This window comes from Cervus canadensis, chromosome 28, assembly GCF_019320065.1.
Source record: "Cervus canadensis isolate Bull #8, Minnesota chromosome 28, ASM1932006v1, whole genome shotgun sequence".
NCBI lineage: Eukaryota > Metazoa > Chordata > Mammalia > Artiodactyla > Cervidae > Cervus > Cervus canadensis.
The window spans coordinates 40949780-40976592 of NC_057413.1; the positions used below are offsets into that span (position 1 = coordinate 40949780).

At 50.4% G+C, this 26813-nt stretch overlaps 1 protein-coding gene and 1 long non-coding RNA gene across 2 annotated transcripts; one reads left to right on the forward strand and one right to left on the reverse strand.

The window, feature by feature from the left end:
* The first annotated feature begins 32 nt into the window (after positions 1 to 32).
* Positions 33 to 3868, forward strand: LOC122429204. The gene is made up of 3 exons (XR_006265947.1): positions 33 to 221; positions 1751 to 1910; positions 3809 to 3868. It is a non-coding gene; the product is annotated as an uncharacterized LOC122429204 (long non-coding RNA).
* Positions 734 to 13928, reverse strand: TULP1 (TUB like protein 1). Its single transcript, XM_043449450.1, has 15 exons — positions 13876 to 13928; positions 13724 to 13775; positions 13272 to 13350; positions 12840 to 13007; positions 12051 to 12200; positions 11011 to 11112; positions 10807 to 10920; positions 10359 to 10477; positions 7292 to 7297; positions 7029 to 7199; positions 6754 to 6866; positions 5630 to 5741; positions 5451 to 5549; positions 2938 to 3109; positions 734 to 989 (listed from the first exon to the last, which is right to left on the reverse strand). The coding sequence occupies exons 1-15, from the start codon at positions 13920 to 13922 to the stop codon at positions 856 to 858; spliced, it is 1638 nt and encodes a 545-aa protein (XP_043305385.1). The 5' UTR covers positions 13923 to 13928; the 3' UTR covers positions 734 to 855.
* Between the last annotated feature and the right edge of the window lie 12885 nt (positions 13929 to 26813).

A 26813-nucleotide genomic window follows, 5' to 3' on the forward strand; every position in this document is an offset into this window, starting at 1 on the left:
GGGGCCCGCACCCCCGACTCCCGGGGCCCCAGAACCGGCCCCGCCCTAGAGGCTGCGCCCGCCCTGCCCGAACCCGGTTTGTCTGGTTCTCCTCGAGAGGCTTGTTTCTCGAATTTCTCCCTTTCCCCCTCTTCCTGGACCTCCGGGGCCCTCCCTCTCGGCCCGGCTTCCCGGGGGCCCCCACAGGGGGCGTCTCGACACCGCGAGCCCGCCGAGTTTCGGTAGGACCCGCGATGGGCGCGTGGGAGGGGACGCGGGAGCGCCCCGGGGCAGGAGCGGGATGGGGGTAGGGGAACGGAGGCCTCCAGCCCGCCCCCCGGGCCCCTCCCGGCCCCCAGACCCCTCCCGCCGCCTCGTTCTCCGCACGCGCTGAAGAACCGCTGCCCGTCCTGGCCTAGGAAGCGGCTTTATTGGGGGTGAGGGTACCGGCTCTCCGCCCCCCGTCACCTGCCCCCTCCTCCGAGCCCGCGCCGGCTCCTCGGAGCCCTAGTGCAGTCCCAGAGGGGGTTAAAACAACACTGACTACTGCTCCTGGACAGGAAGTGACTGGGGCGCGGGGCGGGGGTGGTGTTGGTGAAGCGGCGCAGCCTAGCTTCGCGACCAGATGTGCGGCTCCAACTCCAGATGTTCTTCATCTCCGTCCGACCCGCCGTCTGAGCTCCTCCCCCCACACCGCCCCCCCCACACCGTGCCAGGCTGGGCAATGAATGAAGGTCACCCGGAGACGGTGAGGGGTCAGCCCCCCGACAAGGGAGAAGTCTTCATCGAGGGGCTCTGGTGAAGGGACCGTGCAAGCCTGCAACGTGAATCCTTTACCCAGCCCCGGCGGGCGGGCGCTGGGGGAGGTCACTAGGATCACTCGCAGGCCAGCTTCCCGTCGAAACTGGAGAGGGCGATGGCGAACGCCTGCAGGGCGCACAGCGGGTACCGGTAGTCTAGGGTGAAGGCGTCCTCGGCCACGCGGCCGAACTGCAGCACAATGTAGTCGGCTGTGGACACAGACATGGGTTGGGGCGGCCTGAGACCTCGTGGGCTCTCTGTCCTGGCAGACGAAGCCCTCATCATTGACGGAAGGGCCCCCACCCTTGCACTGGGACCCCAGTCCTTAGCCACTGTCTCAGTTATTCACCCTCCATCCATGCACCCTCCTATCTCACCCAATAAGCCTGCCTGCCGCTGCACCCACCACTGTAAGCCCCTGAGGGCAAGGACCCTGCCTTACCTTCTTCTGCCCAGGGCTAGGCATATGACCTGCCCGCATTGTAGTAACCAGTCAAACTTGCTTATGCCTAGAATCCTTCCTTTCCAACATCTGCTGTTTCCACCCCATTCTTCCCCATCCCAGACCCCAAGTCCGAGACCACCAGCCTCATGACCTCAACCAGTGCCCCCACTCAGCCCCTACCTCATATCTGGCCCAGGTTCCCAGCCCCAATCCCAACACTTCCCCCAGCATCCATGGGACAGGATGTTGCTAAAAATACCCCCCAACCCAGGCAGACCAGGCTCCACCAGAAATGTGATCTGGAGATGGGTTTTTAAGACCTCAGGACAGATGACACTGGGGGCACATCCCTAGGATGGCGTGGGGGTGGGGAGCTTGTTCAGTGTTAACCAGTCCTGGGAACCTGGAAAATCCCTGGGAGATACCGCTCCGTATCCAAATCTCTTCAACCTAGGGGGGACCTCTCCCCCAGGCTTGTAACAGGGGAGTTTTTCTTTGTGTTCTGAGTATATCTTTTTTCCCTAGTTCTACAATGGCAGGCCTTTGACCTCACTGGAAAGAGAAGAATAGAAATGCTTGACTTACATTTCCTACTCCTGAAAGACAATCATCTTGATGGGGTTAGGAGTGGGACACTGGAGCCAGACTACCTGGGTTCTAACCCCAGCTCTGCCTTTCACAAGCTGTAAGTTACTCAAGCTCTCTGCACCTCAGTTTTCTCATCTGCCAAATGCTGTTCAGTCTCTAAGTCGTGTCTGACACTCTGTGACTCCATGGACTGCAGCACGCCAGCCTCCTCTGTCCTTCCAATAGGGACAATAATAATACCTTCCTCACAGGGTTGTTGAAAAGATTTAATGAATCACTATCTGTGAAGTCCTGAGAACAGTGTCTGGTCCACAGAAAGCACTGTGTGTTTGTGAAATAAAATTTGAGGGCCAGGGTAACTGCCTGCAGTTGCTGAGAGACTTGGGTAAGGGACTGCCCTCTCTGAACTTCGGCATCCTCTCTGGCCACACAGGGGTTGGGCTATAAGTTTTGGGGTTTTTTGTTTGTTTGTTTGTTTTAATTGATTTGGCTGTGCTGAGTCTTAGTGGCTACATATGGGACCGAGTACCCTGACCAGGAGTTAAACCTGGGTCCCTGCACTGGGAGCGTGGAGTCTTAGCCACAGGACCACCAGGGAAGTGCCTATAAGTTTGTTTTTTTAACTTTTACTTTTGGCAGAGCCTCGTGGCTTTTAGGCTTCACTTGCAGTATCTTATTTCCCTGACAAGGGATTGAACCCAGGGCCATGGCAGTGAAAGTACCAAGTCCTAACCACTGGACCGCCTAGGAACGCCCTTTCAGTGGTTTTTAAACTCTAGCAGCGTAACTGTCCCTTCAACGCAGTCTTACCCAGAACAGCCCAGCATCTGCCTAGGCTCTGGTCAGTGCTAGGACGAGGGCCTGAAAACAATGCGCCTGAAGACAGTTGCTTGGAATATCTGAGGCTCCTTGGGGGTACAATGTGAGTGCCCCCACAGGAGAGAGTGACCTTCCTGAGTGTCTGGCTCCAGGGATAAAAGCCAGCTCCACTCCGGTGTGTGTGAGAGAGGGCTGGCGGTGGTGGGGGGGAGATGGCGGGGGAAGAGGGGAGGGAAAGAGCTGAGTGAGGGTTGAGGTCTTGGAGGTGGTGAGGAACAGCCTGGTTTGGGTCCTCAGATACTCACGGTCATCGTTGTGGACAATCTGGAAGTTCTTGACCGAGGCCTGGGTGACTCGGCCTTGGAAGTTGAGGGTGTAGGAGCCACTGTCTTCGTTCCAAATGGGGGGCTTGTTGTGCAGCTCAATGAGGCTCTCCAGTGTCTTGTTCTGCCAGCGTACCAGCAGCCCATCACTGGCCTGGGGTGTGAGGGGTGGGGAGCATTAGGGGCATGATGGTGAGAGCTGGCTGAGATATCGTGGGACTGCTGGGGTGGGGGGTGGGGCCTGGGGACCTGTGATGCCCTTGTATGTGTGTGCAGCCTGGGTGTCAATGGCCATGGTGGCCAGGGTTTCTTTGAGTACACCCACGGTGTCTGTGGCATCTTCTGGCCAGGGTGTACATCTGGGAGAATGGGCTTGGCTGTGGGACGCCGGCGTGGAGGGTTGGAAGGTGAAAAGTAGCATCTGCCACACAGGAGGGGCTCTGTGCCAATGGTCCCAAGGGGTCTTGGGCCACACGCAGGCATCTGTCACAGGGATGAACCAGATATTCTAGGATCTACAAGGAGCTCACAGTTGAGCTTTGAGAGGTGTACAGGTAAAGAGTAGTTAGAATGTCCTGGAAGAGTTTCTGGAAGGAAAGAGCAGGGTCTGTATGAGACATGTATTTCTTTTCTTGGTTTCTTTGTCACCTGTTCATGTTCATGGTTTAGAATGAGTCCACTCAAGACTGTGTCCTCCAAGAAGCCTTCCTGACCCCAAGTCTGATTTAAATATCTTAGCTCTGCATTTCCACAACACTTCGCTCTTAGGATTTCTCCCGCTGCACTGTTATGGACAGAATTAGATACCCTAACAACAGGTACAGTATTTGACTAGTGGCTCTGTGCCTTACAGACGACAGGGGATGAGATGGTTGGACGACATCACTGACTCAATGGACCTGAGTTTAAGCAAGTTCTGGGAGCTGGTGATGGACAGGGAAGCCTGGCATGCTGCAGTCCATGGGGTCGCAAAGAGTCGGACACGACTGAGTGACTGAAGTGAACTGAACTGAACTCTGTGCCTTAGTTTCCCTCATAACAGGGTGTTGTGAAGATTAAATGAGTAATAGTGCCTGAAGTATTGTTTTGACCAGTCCCTCGCACAGAGTAAATGTTCAATAAATATCAGATATTGTTTTGATGGTGCCTCTTGTATTGATTTTACCTTCCTCAGTACCTGGCATTACTAAGTGATTGTAGAATGAATGAACTGATGATGAAGAGAGATTCAGAGCAGCTCTGGGTGTCAGTTCTCACTAAGCCCAAGCACACGTGGGAGGCACCGCCTTTGGAGGATCTGTGTGTCTATTCCAGGCTGGGAGGAGCAGTTGTGGAACACACAGGCTCCCAAAGACCGGAGCCACCCAGGGCTTGTGCCCCATGGGTTGGCCAGGTCTCTGATTATTCCAGTGTGGCTTTCCAGCAGGGAAGGATGTGTGATCAGCTGACGGGAGTATTCTTTTTCATTGTAAATGAGTAAAGTGACTTCACTGTGAGTATGAGACATATGAGACATGCCAGTCAACCGTCTCTGAAATCCCAGGCTCACTCAGCTTGCGGTGCTGAGGGGCAAAGCATGGGTCTGACACTGAAGGAGACCCCCTTGCTCTGGGCCAGCTCTCCATCTTGCCCTACACCTCACACACACACAAAACAACCTTTGCTTTTTAAACTATGTCAAATCATTATCACTCCTTTGCTCAAAGCCCTGCTGTTCCTGTTGCTCTGAGTAAAAACCAGCTATACAGGCTCACCTGCCCCTCACTCTCACCTCTCTGACCTCATCTTCCTCCAGCCACCCTGGCCACCTTCAAACTCAGCAGGCACTCTCCTGCCTGAGGGCCTTTGCACTGGCTCTTCTCCCTGCCTGCATGATCTTTTCCCAGATATCTGCAGGGTTGCTCCTCACCTCCTTCACATTTCATCTGCTCAGTGAGGCCCACTCTGACCACTGAATTTAAATCGAAACCTATACAGACATGCACCTCATCTCCTTTCCCTGTTCAACTTTTTCTCCCCGCCCGCCCCCCCCCCCATAGTAAATACCACTTTCTAACACACTACACAATTTACTTACTTATTACAGTCTTTGTCTACTGTCTGTCTCCCTGCCCTGGGATGCCAGGTTCATGAGGGTAGATCTTCGTTTTGTCAGCGATGTCTGCAGTTGCCTCGACTAATACTTGGTACTCAATGTATGTGTGTTGAATGAATATATGAATGAATGATTATGATGTACACTAAAAAAAACAACCAACCAACCAACCCTATTGTGCTTGTTTCAGTGAGTTCAATGAAAATCCTCCAAACTGAATCCCTTGTGCAACTGGCCAAAATGACTTTGTGATGGGGTGATGGCTGTGCTCAGGGGTTGGGTACGGGGCAGGCGGAACGCCCCCTCCCCACCCCACACGGCTTCCCAGAAGTGGGTTACAAGCCGGTAACCAGGGAGCAAGACCCACAGGGAAAGGCTGTCAGGGAGGTGCGGGGCTCACATTGCGAGGCCGAATGGGCACCCTCTCGTTGTCGGAATTCATGCCAGGAATGATGATCGTCATGCGCCGGGGACCTCGGAAGCCCAGCACATTGGTTTCCTGGGACGGAGATGCGCATTAGACCGCCCGGCGAGGGAAGGGGCCTGCCGCAGGCACAGGGGGACAGAGGGCGCTCTCACATAGATCACGGCCGCCAGCTCCTGCCGAAGGCTCCCCACGTCCGTGCTGCCGCCGCGGTGCGGATTCTTCCCATTGTCAAAGACGGTAAAGCGGTTCCCCAGGAGGTTGGATCTGCAAGCAGGGTGGAGCTGGGGGCGGGGCTGAGGGGGTTCCATACCCCTTCTTCCAGACCCCTCCTCACAGCCAAGCTTTAAGAGCTTTCTGCCTCAAGCATGGGTGTGTCTTAGGGCCCTGCCTCTGGCTTTCTGCAGGAAGTCTTTTTAAAACCTGGGTCTACAAGGAGACTGGGCAGCTTTCAAACCTAAGCTCTTACTAGCTGTATGACCCCGGGCAAGTGACTTAAACTCTTAGCCTCAACTTCCCCATCTGTAAAATGGGCGTGGTAATAGTATTTACTATCAATTTGGTTGATAAGATTATTGAATGCATTAATATTTGCAAGTTACCTAGAAACACCTCTGACACATAGGTAGGCCTTAACATATGTGTTTGGTAAAGACATAAAGAAATAAAGCCTGACTTGGAGATTCACTTTCTCCTCATCTCTCAGATTTGTGGTGAGGATTGGATGACCTATGTGGGGAGACATAACACAGGGTAGGTGCTGACTATTTCGTTCGGTCAGTTAGTAACTGTTTATTGAATAGCTACTATGTGCCAGGTGCTAGGAATTCAACCATGAACAAGACAGGCATAATCCCTGTTTCCTGGACTTTATGCCCTACTCCAGGTGAGGTCCCTGGACTAGCAGCATGAACATCACCCTGGTGCGTCTTAGAAATGCAGAAACTCACTCCCAGCCCAGACCCTCTGAACCCATTTTTTTTTTTTTTTTTTTTTGCCTCTCCCTGGGACTTGTCAGATCTGTTTCCCAGACCAGGGATTGAACCCAGGCCACCAAAGTGAAAGTTCAGAATCTTAACCTCTAGACCACCAGGGAACTCCCCTCACTGAGCCATTTGAAGAAGATCCCCAAGTGATCTATCTACATGCATCAAAGCGGACAAGTGTCCATGTGTATAGAGAAGCCCGGGGCCGGGGGACAATTCCAGAGTGTCTGAGGTGGGGGGCACTCTGCACAGCGGGGCAGAAGGTGACTGGCTCCTGAGTTTCGCAGCCCCACCTCAGCTTCCCAATGAAATTCTCCCCTCCTCGGGACAGATTGGTGGGGTCGCTGGAGATGAGGTAGTTGGCGGTCTTGCTACGCTTCCGCTTCCTGCCGGCCAAGAGAAACACCTGGGGAGAGGGGCAGGGTAGATGCGCTGGAAGACCGAGGCGAGCGGGAGGGGAGTGCGGGGAGCAGAAGGCCCGTTTGTCCCCCAGCCCCCAACCCCATTCTGGCTCTCGACCCGGGTCAGGGCCCCTCCCCCTCCCTTCTCCCTCCCTCCTCCGACCCACCTTCTTCTCGGTGTCCAGGTGCAGGAAGTAGGAGGGATACAGGCCACGGTCCATGCCCTTCTTGTCTCGGGTCAGCCGGCAGCGGACCGTCCGGCCCTGTGGGGCAGGCCGAAGCACGAACTCCTGGGGTTCATCCACTTCCACGGGTGGGGATGGGGCCCTGTCCTCCTTCTGGGTCGGGACAGAGGGTGCGTCAGCCCCAGAGCACCGTCTCCCCCAGCCCTCAGCAGGTCCGGAGCCCGGAGGCAGGCAGGATAACTCACCGCTTTCTGTTTGGGGGGAAGAACAGAGGCGACTCCAGTGCTCGCCGGGGCCCCTCAGCCTCCCCTGAGGCTCGCCGGGCTGTGGGGAGCCTTGTGCTTTATTAAGATTCTGTTCAGCTTGTGGTTAAGAGCCAAGGCTCTGGAGCCAGACAGCTTGGGTTCAAATCCTGGTTCCATCACTAACTGTTTATTATGTTTGTTAATTTTTAACCACGCTGTGACTCAGTTCTTTTCATCTAAGTATGCAGGATGGGGGTAGATACCTGTGACAGATCTTATATATTTAACAGACACTCATAGAAAGTCTACCGATGTGCCAGGAATTATTCTATGCACTTTCCAAATATTCCTCTTTGGAATATTATCATTCTTCTTATCTATAGCTACTGAGGTGGTTGGTCTCTTTATACAGGTGAAGAAGCTGAGGCTCAGAGAGGCTTAATAACTTGCCCAAGTTCACATAGTTAGTATGAGGTGAAGCTGGGTGTTGAATGCTGCCCAGTCTTCTGTTAGATGCATAGCCTGTTGAAAGACCTTCCATCACATGGATGCTCTTAGGGCGTGAACTGAGGTGAGGCTGCAGGTATGGATTACTGTGTTCTAGACACATGGTGTTATAGAAGTGTTAGCTACTACTGTTACTATGTGCATGCAGGTGTGCTAAGTCACTTCAGTTGTGTCTGACTTTTTGTGACCCTATGGACCATAGCCCACCAGGCTTCTGTCCATGGGATTCTCCAGGCAAGAATACTAGAGTGGGTTGCTGTTCCTGCCTCCAGGGGATTTTCCTGACCCAGGGATTGAACTTTTGTCTTCAGCATCTCCTGCATTGGCAGGTGGGTTCTTTACCACTAGTGCCACCTGTTAGTTTAGCAGACAGTAAATACCCAGTGAATGTAGCAGCCAATCTCCAAGATGGTATTTATACTCTAGTGTAGATCCTTCCCACATTGGTCTCTGTGATCAATGGAATAAGGCTGAAGTGATGGGCGGTCACCTTGAAAGCTAGGTCATAAAAGATATTACAGCTTCTGCCTTGCTCTGTCTCTTGGGCCATTCTTGAACTCTGAGGCAAATTGGCTACCACATCATAAGGACACTCAAGGAGCCTCTGCAGAGGCCTCCAGCCAACAATCATGATAGTAAACCAATTTAGAAGTAGATCTTCCATTTCCAGTCAAGATTTGAGAATGAGTGCAGCCCCAGTTGACATCTCGACTGCAACTTCATGGGACACGCTGAGCCAGAACTACTCTTGCTAAACTACTCCTAGATTTCTTTTCTTTTTAAACTTTTTATTTTGTATTGGGGTATAGCCGATTAACATTATTGTGATAGTTTCAGGTGAACGGTGAAGGGACTCAGCTATACATCTACCTGAATCCACTTTCCCCCAGACTCCCCTCCCATCCAGGCTGCCACATAACATTGAGCAGAGTTCCCTGTGCTATACAGCAGGTCCTTGTTGCTTATCCATTTTAAATATAGCAGTGTGTACATATCCATCCCAAACTCCCTAATTATCCCTTCTCCCTATCCTTCCACCATAAGTTCGTTCTCTAAGTCTGTGAGTCTGTTCCTAGATTTCTGACTCACAGAAATTAAGAGGATGAATTGTTATTTTAAGTTTTGGGGTGGTTTGTTACATAGCAATACAACAAATAAATAAATAAGCTCATTTTGCTCATTGAAAACTTTTAATAACTCTTTGGTTGCATTAGGCCCTAGGGTGGCCTGATGATCACCCTACTCTTGCGCCTTCTGTTCTTACAAGGCTAGTACCCTTTGCTCTCACGTTCTGTCCCTCACAGGAAGGGCAACCAAGATTCTAACCCCAACTTTTTCAGCAGGGGAGAGAAGGGACTGCCACCTGGGTATGGGCATTTGAGGAGTAAATGCTCTCTGGGAGCCACCAAGAAGCCCTGGTGGGCTGAGGTTGCCCATTTTGCTGAAGGCAGGTTTGCACTGTGTGTGCAGTGAGGCTGGTGTTGGGAAGCGGGCCCTTAACCTCCAGGGTAGTGGGCATCTCTTCTCCACTCTAGGCTGATGCAGAAGAAACTTGGGAAACTCAGGACTATGTTTGGAATGCGGTATGGAGAAAGCCGGAACTCATTTAAACATTTCTACATGGTGAATTTCAAGGGCCTACTATATTAAAGGCTTTGCATGCCTGCATATTTTTTCTGGAAGATAATAAACTGGCTTTCAGTTTATACATCAGTATCTGGTGATCTTGGCCCATGTGAATCAGTCCGTCGAGACCTGACCATGCTTGTACAAAGGAATAAACCCACAAAGCCAAGACCCCACCCTCACCCCCCAGGCCCTGCCTTCAGGGTGATCGCTCCATTCCTGGAAGCTGTTTCTCAAAGGCTTTCACCACTTTCTCCAGCTGGACCCCTCTCTCTTGCTTACTCCAGCCTGTGCATGTTGGTACCTGAGTCCTGTTTGTGAGGAGGGGCAGCATTCAATATATTTAACAACACGGTCTGCCCCTGGAGACTGCCCAATCAGAATGGACATGGTAGGCCCAGAGGAGGGTCCTGGAGGCCCTTGAGGGCCAGTGTTAACCCTCTGGTTGCTGGATAGTTTGGTTGCTGGAAGGAGGTCCTGGGTGGGAGAGGAGGAAGCATTCTGAGCAGTCTCAGAGCAGCAGGGTAGAACTGTTTTAATAACTCACAGTCAGCCTAGGCTGTGCCCAGGGCTGTGTATGCTGTGCCTGTCTGACTGTGCTTCACCTCCTGGTACAGAAAACGTGTGTGTGTTCACGCAGGGCCATGCAAGCACCTCCGGCTGTGTCTGATGGTTAGGCTGCAGCGGGGAGGGCTCAGGGCACACAGCATAAGGCCCCCGGGTGGCCAGTCCCAGCCTGCTGACCCCGCACTGCCTCTTCTATTCCTACAAACCTGGTTCCCTTTGTCCTCATATCCTGTCACCAAAGAGGGAGCTAAGAATTCTAACCCCAAGGGACTCCATGGCCTCAGCCCACGAGGCCCCACGCCCAGGTCCCCCAAACCCTGCCAGTGCTCCCAGCAGGGACGTCACCCTCTCCCTTCTGGGCTCCCACCTTTTTGCCTTTTCCCTTGGCTTTGCCCTTCTGATTGCTGTTCTTGGTCACCACAGTGGCCGCCTCCTCCTCCTCCTCCCCGTCCTCCTTCTTCTCCTCTTCGGAGCCTTTGGGAGTGCCTGGGGGTGGAGGGGAAGCCTGTTCGCCCCTTACCCTGGCAGGGGCATGTCACGGTTTACAAGCGACACCCACGCCTCACCTGGACCCTTCCCACAGCCACAGGGGAGCAATCCCAGTTCACTATTATCGGAGAGGAATAACCTCAGAAAAGCGAAGACCCTGTCCTGAGGCCACACGGCTTATTCAAGTGGGCGTCAAGGTGCCCCCAAGTCTTCCAACTTGAGAACCTCCTCCTACCCCATCTAGGCCGCACCCGCCCCTCCACAGTGACAACTAACTGTGCCCCTGGACGCCCCGGAACCAGAGCTCACCAAAGCTCACCACCCACCCTTCTTCAGAGCTTTCTGCGATGGGCCATCCCCGGGAACCAGAAACATGGCCGCCGGTGTCTTCTTCACCCTGCCTGGGCTCACGGAGCAGTCCTTGTCAGCCTCCCCGGACCCTGCTTGTGTGGAAGTGAAAGGGTCACAGCCCACCCACCCCCGCCACACACACCCCCAGAGACCCTTGCTCCTCCGGACACCAGGCCCACCTTTCTTCTTCATCTTTCTTATCTTGGTCCCTTCCCCCGCTGGAGCCTCCTTTTTCTTAACTCGAAGAGGTTTCAGTGGGGGGCCAGGGCTTCCCACATCTCCTGGAAGAGGAGGGTAGGGGTTAGACAAGGAAGAGTCACACCTTCCACCGCACTCATTGTCCCTTCAGTCCCCTGGGAGGCCCAGAGCCCCTCTGCCTATCTTGTTTTTAACCCTGAGTCCAAAAGGAACTGAACAAACGCCAGGAGTCTAGTAAGTAGTGAATGAATGAATGCCAGGCCTTCTAAGGAAACTCTGAATCCTAGCTCCCACCCCATCTCCCTCAGAAAACCTCCAAACTTTCTCTGGTCAGAGCTCCAGACAGTCCTCTCCCTTCAAGAGGCCCAAGGTCCTAGCTACGTGTCTACATTTACACCAGACCCCAGGACCTCTCCAGCAAGGTGCCCAGCCAGGAAGCCATCACAGTATTTACTCACTGATTGATTTTTATTATAATTACTTTGATACTTTTGTAAAAGTTATAAATATAATTCATACTGAGTTAAAAACAAAACTTAAAAACTCACCAAGAACATGAAAATCCTCTGCCCTCCCTGGCTCAGCGCACCCTGAGCAGGGGGCTGGGGGGATGGATGGTGGTGGGGGCACATATTAATTTAAGGATCATTAGAGAGAAGAAGCTTCCCAAGTGGTGCTAGTGGTAAAGAACCCGCCTGCCAATGCAGAGACACAAGAGAGGTGGGTTTGATCCCTGGGTTGGGAAGATCCCCTGGAGAAGGGCATGGCAACCCACTCCAGTATTCTTGCCTGGAGAATCCCATGGGCAGAGGAGCCTGGCAGGGTTGTAAAGAGTAGGACACGACTGAAGTGACTTAGCATGCAGCATGCAGAGGGAAGAAATCACCAAAGGGTGAAACACTTGGGTCCAGGCACCTGGTAGCTTTCTGATGTCTCAACCCCTGCACGTCCATGAACCCCCAGGCCCCTCTGGGGCCAGTTTTGTGTGTCTTTTTGCCCCCTCTGGACCCTCAACACCCACCCTTTGGACCCTGGGCCTTGGTCTTCCTCTCCTTGATGTCTGTAGAAGTCTTCTCTTTGGGGGCTTTCTTGGGAGGCAGACGGACTCTCTCCTTCTTTTCCTCCTCTTCGTCTTCATCTTCCAGGTCCTCCTCTCCCTCCTCCTCATCCCCTGTAGGTAGAAATTCATCAACATGGGGGTTGGGGTGGGTCCTCTAATCTCTGCGGGGCTCAGTCTCTCCAGATTGCTGGGAGGCAGTGAAGGAGCCGGGGGTAGGAGGCTCCCCTCTGGAACAGAAACAGGAGGAAGAGTCTCAAAGAATGGGTGACCCCAAAGTCTTCCACGGTGTGCAAGTCGCACGAGAGCTGGAGTCGGGGGTACGCTGGGGCTTGGCAATCCTGTTCTGGGAAAATGCACTTCTCTGCAGGTCCTTCCTCTCTTTCTGGCTATCACACACCCTCCTGGCATCTTTCAGTTTCCCCTTTTCCATCCCTTCTAATGAGACACGTGCCTGCTTCTCCCACTCTGCTTCTCCCTACCCTGGTCTGTCTCTCTTTCTAACCCCCAGCCAGACCCATCTGAGCTCCCGCTGGCCCCTAGCGGTAGTCTGAGGCAGAGCTCCTAACCGCTCCTTTGTGCCTCGGTTTCCCCATCCGGAAAACGTGGACAAGAACACAAGCATAAAGGGTTTCCTAGTTCAGAGCCAAGGCCAGGGACCCAGACGCTGTTTCCTCCAGTTGTCTGCCTCTGTCTGTGGTTCCTGTCCAACCCCTCCTCTCCAGCCGCCCCCTTCCCTCGGGGTTCGCTCACCGTCCTCCGTGTCCGGGGCGTCTGGGGCGCGGGCTACCAAGAAGGTCTCCCGGGGGTCGCGCTTCTTGGCCTCGGGGTCCCTGAGGAACTTGGTGTAGACCGTCTGCGCTGCCCGGGCCTCAGCCGGTCCCTGCGCGGCCTCCTCCCGCGGCTTCCCCTTCCTCCCGGCTGAGCCGAGATGCGTGGGTCAGGAGGGACCCCCCACCCCTTCCTGCGAAGGTGCCCGCGCCCCCTCGGGCTCCTCACTCCGGGGGCTCCCCGGGGCTCTGTTTCACTTTGGACACCGCTCTCCCGGCTTTCATTCATCCTTCCACTCTTCCTATCCCCCAGCCCAACCACCCGCCCCGCCCCCCGTGCCTTGCCTGCGGGCCTTCCCTCACGGCCCCTCACCTGGGGGGGTGCCCCGGGACTCGCCCCGCGCCCCCCGCCCACCTCCAGGTCTCCGGGGCTTGGATCCCGTGGGGCAGGGGGCTTCTGGGGCTTCTGGCTTTTTCTTCCTCAACTTCTGTCGCTGCAGAGTGGGGGTGTCAAGAGGAGGGAGAGGAAGGAAAGGGGGGGGCCTGAGGGCTGCCCATCACCCTCTAATCCCTTGAGCCGCCAGAAATAACCGCAGATTATCGGGAGGGGAACTGCGCCCCTTCCTGGAGCGTGGATGGACGACTCCCTCCCACGCCTCATGGCCACCTCCAATGTCCCAAAGCCCAGATTCTTCCCCGGGCCACCCTATGCCCCCCAAACACCCCTTTCCGGCAAGAACAAAGCAAAGCCCAAACTTCCAGGGAAGTAGGGACCCCCAGAGGCTGCTGAGGGGGGCCGGGCCGGCTCTCAGATCCCCTGTGCCGCGTGGGGGTCTCTCCGTCTCCGCCCCAAGCCGGGTGACATACCTGCTTGGTGCGCTGCTGGACCTCAGGGCTCCGGCCTTCCTCCTCGTGTCCGCTGAGGGTAGCAAAGGCGTCAGCCTGTCTCCCTCCCCTGTAACCCTCCATCTGAGCCCCCCACCAGGCTTCAGGTAGGGTGAGGTGGGGGCTTTCCAGACCTGTCTGAGGCCCACACCTCTCGGAGGGTGTCGTCCTGCAACGGCATGGTGCCCGCGCCTGGCTGCACCCACTTCTCTGGCCGCCCTGCAGCTCTAGAAGCTTCCCTGCCGCCGGCCCCAGCTAATCCAGGCTCAGCCTCACCTCCACCTCCTGCAGGCTCCAGAGGGTGGCAGGACTGTGGGAGGGGCTCCTGCCCAGAGCACCCTCCCCTCCCCCCAGCCTGGCCCACTAAGAGAAGAGGCTGAACTCACAAGATCTCAGATCCCTAGCGGCCTGAAGATTGGCGTCCCTGTAACAGGTCCCCCCACGCACTGAGCTTTGGCTTAGAGATGCCGATTTGTAATTTGTTGGTGGTAATGGGCATGGGAAGAAAACATGAGATCAGATCCTGTATGTATCCTCGTTTTTCATAAAAAAGAATCAGGATTTACTAATATTTAATATATATAGATTGACAGATGCTTGTGTATATACTTTATAAAGAAATAAGCCTATATTCTGGGTGTAAACGTAAATGTTTATTTACGATAAGGAACATGCTTTTTAAAATACATTTTAGTTAATTTTTATGAATTTTTTTTAAAAGTTCTGTTGATTCAGCTGGTCTTTTTTTTTGCCTTGCAGCACACAGGATCTTAGTGAGGGATTGTAGTTTCCTCACCAGGGATTGAACTTATGCTCCCTGCATTGGGAGTGCAGAGTCTTAACCACTGGACCACCAGGGAAGTCCTGGAATGTCCTTTTTAAAAAGCTTAGAGACAGGGGAATGTAATGTTGGTATGATTAATATCATGGGAGAGGTTTGGCTAAGTGCAGAGGAAGCCCAGAAGAGGGGCCCAACTGGGGGTCCTAGAGGGTTCCTGAAACCTGATCTAAAACTTGAAAGGTGAGGGGAGTTCTGCAGTCAAAAAAAAAAAAAGAAAAAGAAAAAAGAAAAGGTGGGATGGCTTATAGCTGGAAAGGGAAGAGCAAGATGGTTGGAAACAGATGTGTTTCTCTGGCATGGGTCAGCCAGCCCTGAGCACAAGCCTTAAGCCCTGCTGCTTAAGAGGTGAACATCCTTGGGTGACTGACTTAACCTCTCTGAGTCTCCGTTTCCTCATTTTATGAAATGGGTTTGACAACAGCACTGACCTGGTAGGGATGTTGTGCAGATTAAATGAGACGACAAGTGGAAAGCCACATATAGTAAATGCTCAAAAATCAGTAATTAGAAGAAAAAAAAAGACAAAAAATTGGTAATTATGTGCCCTGTTTCAGAGCACTTCGGAATCATCTCTGTTTCCTCAGCATTTACAACACAACTTGACACATGGTTGGGGTTCATTTTTTGCATGAGTAAATTAGTGAGCACTTTTTTCCTTTTTTGCCCACAAGGTTTGTGGCATCTTAGTTCTCTGACCAGCGATTGAACCCAGGCCACAGCAGTGAAGGTGCTGAGTCCTAGCCACTGGACTGTCAGGGAATTCCCTATTTCATTTGATTTTCACCGGACAAGAGTCCAGTGACACAGGTGAGGTAGAGGTTATTATTATTTCTATTTTATAGATGGAGGAACTGAGGCCCAGTGAAGTGAAGTGACCTGCTTAGTATCGGCCAGATGGTAACCAGAACTGTCTTCTGTCAGAGCTTTTGCTCTTAACCCTTTTATATTTTATATAGTCATAATGATTACATGGAATTTGAATGAAATAGTTTTTTTGTTTTCTCCACGTCCTTGGTCCACCTGGTCCCAATTTGCCATACATAATCTTCCTAAACTGCTACTTCTTCAGTTCACACCTTTGCTCCAAAATCCTCACTGGGTCCCTACGATCAGGTTTTTTTTTTTTTTTTTCCTCCCTCCCTCCCTACGATCAGGTTTAAGTGCGCTGGGTTGGTGTTCAAGGCTCTCCCTGACCTGGCCCCAGTCTGCCTTTCTCACTGCAGGGCTTTCTCAAACCCTATCCTCCATCCAGCCCCGCAGGTTTACTTATTGCCTTTGTAGCTTCTCTCCTCCATACTTTTGTTGCAGCTGTTCCCTTCTCCTGGGTTGCCCTCTATATTCCACGAAATCCATCCAACCCTCGCTCAGTCGCTCAGTCGTGTCCTAATCTTTGCGACCACATGGACTGTAGCCTCCCAGGCTCCTGCATCCCTGGGATTTTCCAGGCAAGAGTACTGGAGTGGGTTGCCATTTCCTTCTCCACATCCAACCCTAAATAGCCCTTAAGTCCCCACTGCTAAGATTCCTCAGTCCTCATCTGCCTCTGAATGTTTGATAACCAGAGTAGCATTTATTGACCACCTACTGTGCATCAGGTCATTGTTCCCATTCTCTCTCCACTGAAGCAGACAGTAACACCTTGATATTAAAGGTGAGGAAACTCACAGCTAAGAGTCATCAGCAAGTATTTCCTGGGTACCAATTCTGGGTCAAACAGCACTGGTTATACAGTTATGGACAAAAGGATGTGGTCCCTGCCCTCATGGAGCTTCCATTCTTGTGAGAAATGGAAGAGAGAAAAGCCATGAATATGCAAATTACCAGGGTAGCCCAGTTATAATGATATCATGATTATTAATTCTAACAACTGCCAGGAAGGGAAAGAACTGGGCTCCATGAGAATAGTGGGGGGACCAGTCTGGATTTAGAGGATAGATGGGGCTGAGAAAGGAATTAAAAATATATTTATTTATTTATAACATTTGGTGGTGCCAGCTCTTAGTTTCAGCGTGCAAACTCTTAGTTGCAGCTTGTGGAATCTAATTCCCAAATCAGGGATGGAACCCAGGCCCCCTCCATTGGGAGTACAGAGTTTTAGCCACTGGACCACCAGGGAAGCCCTTGAGAAGGGGATTTTAAAACTGAGACCTGAAGGATTTCAAAGACTACGAAAGAGAATGTTCCAGGTAAAGGGCACAACTTATGAAAATGTTTCCAAGCAACAAAAAACTTGGCACCATGGGGTATTGGATGCTGTAGCCCCCTCGACCAGGACCGCAGTGACCCTGCCTAAGAACCGCCCTTCAGAGGGAATCTCTAACCCCAAACAAATCCAAGCCGAGAACCACAGGGAGCCTGGGGCTCAGCGGGCTATAAACCTAAGCATCCAGGTTCTAACCCTGCTGGAGTCCCAGAGACACTTCTCTGTGTCTCTTGCCCACTTTTCTCAAAAGCAAAGAGTCCTGAACCCGCCTGTAGGAGGCGTGTGGGCTGAGCTTTGGCCAACACCAGAGGTGGACTCTGCTTCTGAGTTTGGGGGCAGATTTGAGCAGCAGAAACTTTTATGTGAGAGAAAAGGTAAATTCACTTCTTAGATCTCTCCTGTTGGGTTGCATGGGTGTGATATCTACGTGCATAATAAAGTGTCCATTTACTCGATTTTTTTTCTGTTCTGAAGGGTCTCATGAATCAGCATTGGCTCTGTAACTGTTGCACATGGCAGCTGAGGAACACTATCAAGTATTAATTCACATTAATGTGTACAAGTCTGGACATGACTTGTGAAGCATGGTAGCAGTTCTTCATGTTCGGAACTAGTGCAACATTGGATACTATTTTGAGAACAGTTCAGTTTTCCTAAAAGTGTTAAATAAGATGAAATGAAAACTTATAAAAAACCATTTAAATTAGATTAATTTGGGGATATTTATTAAGTGTAAACTATATTTGACTTTAAATTTTAATATATCATTTTGAATATATTAGAGGAAAAGTCACTTTTCAAAACATACATGAAAAATAATTTTAATTAAAAAGTTTAACATTTACATAGTTACTTTGAGGAGAATGTATTCACATGTTGTACACTTTGAATGCAGTGACATGTTTTTAATCCTTGGAGAGTTAGTCTGGGTTCAGATCATGATAGAAACAGAAAGTAGCCAAATGGAACACAGAAAAGAATAAAAAGGGTCTTTTTATAAAAGGGCCTTCCCTGGTGGCTCAGCTGGTAAAGAATCCACCTGCAAAAAAAAAATAATCCACCTGCAATGTGGGAGACCTGGGTTTGATCCCTGGGTCGGGAAGATCCCCTGGAGAAGGGAAAGGCTACCCACTCCAGTATTCTGGCCTGGAGAATTCCGTGGACTGTATAGTCCATGGGGTTGCAAAGAGTCAGACATGACTTAGCGACTTTCACTTTCACTTTTCACTTAGAGACGTGTCAATCTCTACATTTGGGCCAAGGATGGGTAGGTTTAGTATTGGCCATCGAGATTTTGCTGAAAATGAGTGTGAGTTTAGTGATAAGATTCATGTCAAGAACACACACAGGGACTTGCTTGGTGATCCAGTGGCTAAGATTTTGCACTCCAAATACAGGGGGCCTGGGTTTGATCCCTAGTCAGGGAACTAGATCCCACATGCCGCAACTAAGAGTTCTCATGTTGCAATTAAAAAAAAAAAAAAAGAAAGAAAAGATCCCAAATGCTGCAACTAAGGCCTGGAACATTCAAATAAATACCAAAAAATTAAAAAAAAAAAAAACACACACAGATAACTTCTGGTAACTTCTGCTCTGACACCAGAACACCAAACCTCTCCACAAAGAAAAACAAGCTTGAGACTTTATAACTACACTTTGTTCTGGTCTAAAAATGGCATTTCTGTTTGACCATTGGCATTAGTCACCAGACTCAATTCCACTGGAATTTTAGCTGTTTCCTAAAATTAAATCTACTTTCAGAAGACAAAGATTTGCTGCCACCAATGACTACAATGCTGATCAATGACGACTCCTACCGTGTGCCAGGCATTGTGCCCAGTGCTTTCACTCGATTCTCATAGCACACCTGTGTGTCTATGGCTCAGAGAAGTTAAGTAATTTGTCTAAGGTCACACAGCTGGTGCTTGATGGAGCCATTCCATGGACAAGCGCCCACTAGGTGTGCGGGATTCACTTGTGTTATCTCTAAGCCCTGTGGAAACTTTGAAAGGCAGGTGGGCACATGAGTTCACCTCTCCATTTCCTAGCTGGTAAAGTGGTGACGATAACTGTATCCGACTTTATGGAAGTTGTGAAAATCAGATGGATTGATCCATGTTCGGTGCTTAGCGCAGTGCCTGGCACAGAACCGATGTCTTAGTAAGGTCAGGTGTGGTGCTTTATGTATAAGGAAACTAGGGCCCAGTCCCTGAGCGACTCGAACCCAGCCCTCCCTGCCTCAGCCTGCCTGGTGCAAAGGAGAAAAGAGGGGATTTGGGAGAAAGTCTGAAGCAGTGGTTAAGAGCTGGAGAGTTTACCCAGAAACAGACCCAAGCATCCTGCTTTCCCATGTCCCAGCGGGGTGACCTTAGGAAGTTATCCCCCTTGCTTAGAGCCTATTGCCCTGAGCTTGTTTCTCAATCTGGCAAAATAAATTTGTATCATGAAAGGATCCATTCAGGTGGGCTTTTCAGAAACCTGGGAACTCCAGCTGCCTGAAGTTGTGTTCAGGCTCTTGCAAAATAGAAAACAGGTCTGAGCTTTGAAATGGCCGGGTTTTGTCAGCTTTATTTTGTTGAAGGTTGGGGCTTCTTTTATCCATCAAGGTGCTGTTGGTGTCACATAGCCCCTGGCAGACTGTTCTAGAAGGGGCTAGACTGTTCTCTAGCCTAGAGACTAGACTGTTCTCTCAGTGAGCTCTAGACTTGCAGTGCCAGGGTCTTAGTCTTTTTTCTTTTTTGGCCCCATTGGTTCTTAGCTGTGGCATGTGAACTCTCAGTTGTGGCATGTGGGATCTAGTTCCCTGACCAGGCATCAAACCCAGGCCCATGCATTGGGAGCTTGGAGTCTTAGCCACTGGGCCACCAGGGAAGTGCCCAGGGTCATAGTCTTATCCTTGCTTCTTGGATAAGGAAACTAAGGCTTAGGAAGGTTAAGCCACAGTCCAGGGTCTCACAGGAGGACTGGCGGGAGTGAGCAGGATTCAGGCCGGCTGTCTGAGCTCAGAGCCTGGGAACAGCACCGGGGTGGCCCATGGAGGGGCTTCTTGAGCATTTGCTGAATGAAGCCCTGGTGGTTGTTGGGCGCTGGCCGAAGGGGCTGAAAATGGGGTTCCAGCGTGGTTTTCTCCTCATGGAATGCATAGCCTGTGAGATGAGGTTGTTGGGAGGGACAGAGCATAAAACCAGGGCACTGATGTCTCGTCTAGAAAAGGAGAACATGACAAATAATATTACTGGGGGTTCTGAAATGCTTACTTTTGAAATTACTCCTCGCAGTAAAGCAGTGATTCTCAAAGTGGGTTCCCTGGACCAGCAGCATCGGCATTACCGGGAACACGTTAGCAGCACGGATGCGCAGACTTCACCTCTGACTACCAGCAGCTCTGGGCTGGGGCCCAGCCTTCAGCATTCTGGCATAGCCTCTGGGAATTCAGATGCCCACCTGAGTCTGAGAACCACTCAGCACAGCACCGTCTCCAAGAAACGAGGATGCTATCTCCCCACTGGGTAGTTCCTCACACATCTCTGAATGATGTCACATGAGCTATGAAGAAAAGCTCCCTGAGGCCAGGGACTTTGTCCATTCTGTTCACAGCTCTCTCTCCAGGGCCCATGGTGTGTGAGGAGTAACTAAATGGGGAGAGAGAGACAAAGAACTATCTTGGATGCTGTGAATGGGGAGGGGAGACCCTGCCTGTTTCTTATTCTGTCTTGATCCTGCAACATGTGACTCTAGTGTTTCTAGTGTTTAAAGATACAGATTTCTGGCACAAGTGGGCCCTTAAATACCTGTCTCTCTACCCAGTGCTCAGGGGAGGAGATATGGCCTTCTTCTACCCCTGGTGGAACACCCCCCTGGATGTTGTTCAAAGTCCCTTTGTGTCTCCAATGTGGTGTATGCCTGTGGCAGGTACAGTATTTGACGGGAGGTTTATGAGACTTTCTTCAAAAACTTTTCCTTTTTTTCCCTTCCAATGTTCATTTTTTCCTCCAGTGTTTTTTTTTTTTTTAATTTTTGAAACAATTTCAAATTGACACATAAGTTTTAAGAATAGTGTACTGAACTCTGGAATACCCTTGGCCAAAGACTGATAGGTTTTTCCTACTGTCCCAGTAATGGCCCTTATAGGTTTAGGGAAACACTGCATTGGTTGTGATGTCTCTCTAGTCCTCCTCAATCTATGAGAAATTGTCAAGGGCAATTCTATGCTGTGCGATTTTCACTTATGGGTGTCTGTGTGTGTGTTAGTCACTTAGTTGTGTCTGACTCTTTGTGACCCCCATGGATTGTAGCCCGCCAGGCTCCTCTGTCCATGGAATTCTCCAGGCAAGAATACTGGAGTGAGTTGCCATTTCCTTCTCCATCACTTATGGGTAATTACCGTGATTTAACAGTTGCCTTCAGGCGCAACCTCTGCATAAGAAGCCACTTCCTGGACATCCTCTCAACTGAATCCCTGAGGGTGAACAGGGACTATGAACCCAGCCTAAAGCCGTGTAAGGGGCAGGTAACAGAAGCCCAATGTAAAGTAGCACAAGCGCAAAAGGGAACTGATTGTCCCCTCAACTGGGTCAGCGAGAGGCAGTCTCACCTCTGGCATGGCTGTATCCAGGGGCTCTAAAGGCGTCCCCAAGTCTCTCTCACCCTCTCTGCTCTCCTCTGCGTTCGTGGGAAAGGTGACCTCAGACGACCCTGAGTTCATCCGCTCCCCCAAGCGGAGGCCTGACTGGCTGCACTTTGGTCCCTTCCTTACCCCTGGGTCTGTCGCCGTCCTCTGATGGGTGTACTCTGATTGGCCAGCTCGGACCTGTGCCCGCCTCTGGGCGGGGCTCTCTGTGATTTGCGGGAACAGTCGTTCTGAAGAACGAAAGAGGATTTCTTCTCCTGTTCGCTCGGTGAGCAGCCCGCACCGGGTGCTGTTGTCGGAGTGAGGAATAATAATAGCAGCAGCAGTAGCCGTAACATTTATTGAGAGCTTGCTGGGTTCTGGGCCTGGTTCTAAGTGGGTTTCCTATCAATTAGCTCATTTGATACTTAGCCATTTTGTGCCGTCGAGTTTTACTTTCGTACATGTTTTCCATACCAGCAACTTCACAGACAGGTGCAGTCACTTGCCCACGGCGACACAACTAGCACGCAGCAGAACCCGGGGCCCCACAGCCTCGGGCGTCACTCACGAGGGCGTCCTGGGGCGCACGGAAGTTCGCCCTCCAGTTACCTCTCAGTGGTAGAACCCGGTCTCCTGCTCCAGGCTGGGGCTGTCACGTGGCTGTCACCCTCCAGGGCACCTGTGAGCCTGGGGCAAGGGGAGCACCTGGGCCCAGATCGTTTAGGGGTAGTTTGCTGTTACCCACCAAGCAGAACGCAGCGCCCCAAGAAACAGAAGACAGAATGAGCAGTGGTTCACACTGGCTGCCCACAGGAACACTCAGGGGGGGAGCTGAAGCCCTATCCCAAGCCAATTAACCAGAATCTCTGGGGTGGAGCCCAGGCATTAGTATTCTTTAAGCTTCCCCAGGTGAATTCAGTGTCCAGCCAAGGCGGATAATCACTAGTTTGTGGGCTTTCTAGCTTAATAGAAATAGCCATGGTTTAAGATCCGCCTGGCTTTGACTGTTATTTAGTGAGAAAGCATGAAGGTTCTGGCTGAATCAATTTCAGTTTTTGCATAACCTGAGTGTCCAGAGCTGAAAAGCCTTTGGCTGTTTTGAAGAATCAAGCATTATATTAAATTTTGGTGAAAATTTCTAACTCTGTAGCCTTCCTTTCTGGAAAAAGAAAATAAAATCCTTAAAAAAAAAAAAAATCCACCTGGCCTTGAGATTTGGCTCCACCATCGCAAGCTGTGTGATTTTGTGCCAGTCACTTACCTTCTCTAAGTCTCAATTTCCTCATCTGTGGGAAAGGCTCTAAGTCCCTCTTCTTTATGTGAAGATCAAATGAGATGATACCTATAAGACCTCCAGCATAGAATTGGCACACAGCTCCATTCTTACTATTAAGGAGGGGTTAGGAGAGAAATGGGCTTCCCTGGTGGGAGACCCGGGTTCGATCCCCGTCAGGAAGATCCCCTGGAGAAGGAAATGGCAACCCACTTCAGTAGGGGCCTGGAGAATCCCATGGACGGAGGAGCCTGGTAGGCTACAGTCCACGGGGTCGCAAAGAGTGGGACACGACTGAGCGACTTCACTTTCACTTTTTAGGACAGAAATGGCCTCTGCAGGACCATCCAGGGAGTCAGAGCTGTGCCAACGACTCCCATCCCTAGGCTGAGGCTGTGGAATGGACTCTGGGAGCCTCAGACCCCAGCCCCTCCCTCCTTGATCTTCCACCCTCGCGGAGGGGCCTAAGGCTTCTGAGTAGGGAGAGGTTGGGATGGAATGGGCCGGGTGGGAGTTGGGGCAGAGACCGGTCGGGGAAAGGGGAAGTCAGTGTGTGTGCACTGACTTAGTCTTACCACCAGGTGGCGACAGGAACCCACCCACTGCGAGAGGAACAGTCAGGCTGACGGAACGGACGACTGGGAATAACACAAAGATATTAGAGGACTGTTTTGAGTACTAGGTAAATGCTAAAGCCTTATTTTCTTTCATTTCCATTTACTTCATGCAGTAGTCCTGGGGTAGGCGCCATTACCCTCCTTTACGGGAAGAAACTGAGGTGGTGCTGGTGACTGGCAACCAGGAACTTAACTGAAATCAGTCGGACTCCAGGTTAGTCTCTTAATCACTGAAGTCATAGGTCAGAGCTGCAAGGGTCTTTAGAAATTCTCGGGTCAAGTGATTCCCAAACCTGTTTGATGATAAAAATCACCTGAGGCTCTTCAAAAATGCCAAATTCCTGGGTCCCAGACAGGCATTGAATTAGAATTTCCCAGGAAAATGGGCTTGGGACTGTGTCTGGTTAACAAAAATCCCTGTTTGGAAACGTGATCTGCTCTCAGAGGGGGAAACTGTCCTGCCTAAAGTCACACAGCCAACCCCCTCCAACCTCCTAATACCCTGTAATTCAGAAGCCAGGCCACACCCACCCCCTCCAAAGATGAGACAGTATAGCACATGACCCAGCAATTCCTCTTCTGGGTATATGCCCGAAAGAGTTAGAAGCAGGATCCTGAAGAGGTATTTGAACACCCATGTTCATGGTAGCATTATTCTCAACTGCTGAAAGGTGGACACCACCCAAGTGTCCTTCAACAGGTGAATGAATAAGCAAACGTGGTGCATGCATTCATACATGCTCAGTTGTGTCCGACTCTTTGTGATTCCGTGGACTGTAGCCCTCCAGCCTCCTCTGTCCATGGACCTTTCCAGGAAAGAATACTGGAGTGGGTTGCCATTTCCTTTTCCAGAAGCAAATGTGGTATAGACATACAATTAAGTATTATTCAATCTTAAAAAGGAAGGGAATTTTGACATATGCTACAACATGGATAAACTTTGAATACATTAGGCTCGGTGAAATAAGTCCACCCACAAAAAGACAAATACTGTATGATTCCATTTATATGATATACCTAAAATAGTCAAATTGTTTTCATAGAGGCAGGAAGTAGAATGGGCCTGAGGGGAGGGAGCAATGGGGAGTTGTTGTTTAATTGTAACAGAGTTTCAGATTTGCCAAATAAAAATAGTTCCAGAGATGGTTGGTTGCCTACTAATGTGAAGGTTACTGACATTGAGCATCACCAACTCAATGGACATGAATTTGAGTCAACTGGGGGAGATAGTGAAGGACAGGGAAGCCTGGCATGCTGCAGTCCATGGGGTTGCAAAGAGTCAGACACGACCTAACTACTGAACAACACCAGCAACTGACATTGAACTGTACACTTTGAAATGTTTAAGATGGTTAATTTTATATTATGTGTATTTTACTACAATACAACAATTAGAAAAAAAGATAAGATGATCTGTGCCAAGCCCTGGAGGGTTGATAGAGGTGAAGAGTGAGAAGGTAAATGTGATTTTCTTCTTTTGATTGACTTTTTGAATAAATATATGTGGAATTTGATGAGTGTTGATTGTGAATCATCTCTTTTCCTCAAAGAGGATTATACTAATAATGTATGGATACACTTTTTCGCCAATAACTTCACCAACTTTTGGTTCTATTATTTTGCCTTTTTTTCTACTTATGGGCAAAAGATAGTACTTCATTATTATTTAAATTTACATTAACTTTTGTTAGATTTAAAATGGAAGGTCCAGAATTGACCAATGCCGTTGACAGCCTCAGAATGATTTTCCTCAAAATGTTAATGCTTGATTTATTATACTAAATAAAAGAAGTCCATTTATTTTGTTAAAGTAAATTAAAAAACCTACTAGGTCTGTTAGAGAAAAGAGATAGTTTGGCTCCTGCTTGAGCTTTGGCCTTAGGGTTTCTGCTTCTTTAGCACAAACTCCAGGTTCTGAGATGGAGGCTCTTGAAGCAGAGGGCTCATGAAGTTGAGGACCACGAATGTAAAAACTCATGTTCATTTTGCATCATCACCTGCCAGTCCTGGTGATAGAGTCCAATCCTGAATCATGGATCTCAGACATTGACTCACATAGCCGAAAAGCCCAGGGTAGTCTCAGGAATGGCTAGTTCCAGATACTCCAACAACCTGCTGTTATTATTATTTTTTAAATATTTATTTGTTTATTTTGGCTGCACCAGGTCTCGGCATGCAAGATCTTCAATCTTCCTTGCAGCACACGGGATCCCTAGCTGCTCCACGTGTGATCTGTTTTAGTTGCAGCATGTGGGATCTACTTCCCTGATCAGGGATCAAACCTGGGCAGCCTGCACTGGGAGTGCAGAGTCTTAGCCACTGGACCACCAGGGAAGTCCCCTAGTAGCTGTTATTATGTACCTCCTAGGTCATTCTCCTTAGTTTTTTTTTTAATCGGAGTATAGTTAATTTATAATGTGCTAGTTTTAAGTGTACAGCAAAGCGAGTCAGTTATACACACACACACAGCGGGGGTTTCTCTTGTTGCGAGCGTGGGCTCTCTGTGCCCCGGCTTTGGTAGTTGTGGCTTGAAGGCCCTAGAGCGTGGGCCACAGTAGTGGTGCATGGACTTAGTTGCTCCCCAGCAAATGGAATCTTCCCAGAGCAGGGATTGAACCCACGTTCCCTGCCTTGGCAGGCAGATTTGTAACCACTAGACCACCAGGGAAGCCCCATATCCATTCTTTTTTAGATTCTGTTCCCATATAGGCCATTATAGACTACTGAGGAGAGTTCCCTGTGCCATACAGTAGGTCCCTATTAATTATCTATTTCATATGTAGTAGGTCACTCTCCTTGTGATGGGATAAAAATGGTCAGTGAGAGGCTGGGCACAAAGATGTGTCCTTGCTCCCTTCCCCACCCCCTGCACCAAAAGAGTCCTGTAATTATTGATCCAATTTCTCCTCCCTGCCTTCCCTTCCTGAAGAAGAGTGATTCTTCCCCATGGGAAAGTAGCTGCTGAGTTGAGCTAGATGTGGAGGAGGAGCGTTTTTTATTTTCTTTTTTTTTTTTTGGTGGAAGATGGAAATTGAGTAGCTTCGGGGCATGAAGAAAGAGAAGAGAGGAAAGGGGGGTTTAATGAGTATGCCTTTGAACTATGTACTTGACTTCCTTTAAATCCTCCGAGAGGTGTGACTAAAGAATGAAATTGCTTGTTAATTACTTTGGCTGGTGGGTTGTATTTCTGGTGCTAGCTATACCGTTCTGAGACTGGATCATGTGTGTCCACATTTTATTAGGGTTCCACCCTTACTAATGAAAACTTGGGCACGAGCACTTCAGCCTCCAACACCCTGGGGACTTGGCTCCTTGACAGCCCTGCCACCCACCCCCAAGACCACACCCCGGTCCCTGTCATCACCCGAAACTGCTCCACCTCTGAAATTACACTCCAGACGTCCCAGTCTCTAGTGACAGTCTCCTCCCCGCACCCCTGCCCACTTCCCTCCCCCACACCTCTCCTGACCCCGCTGGGGCTTCCAGCCCATTGATCCCTGTTGTTCTTTTTTCTGTTGGTAATGAC

Bases quoted from the DNA above. Each gene is read 5' to 3' on its own strand.
- TULP1 (XM_043449450.1), bottom strand. From the start codon at position 13,922: ATGCCGTTGCAGGACGACACCCTCCGAGAGGTGTGGGCCTCAGACAG. The intron at 13,351-13,723 runs GTATGTCACCCG...CCCACTCTGCAG, and splicing joins TCCAGCAGCGCACCAAGCAG to CGACAGAAGTTGAGGAAGAA. The intron at 12,201-12,839 runs GTGAGCGAACCC...TTCTACCTACAG, and splicing joins CGCCCCGGACACGGAGGACG to GGGATGAGGAGGAGGGAGAG.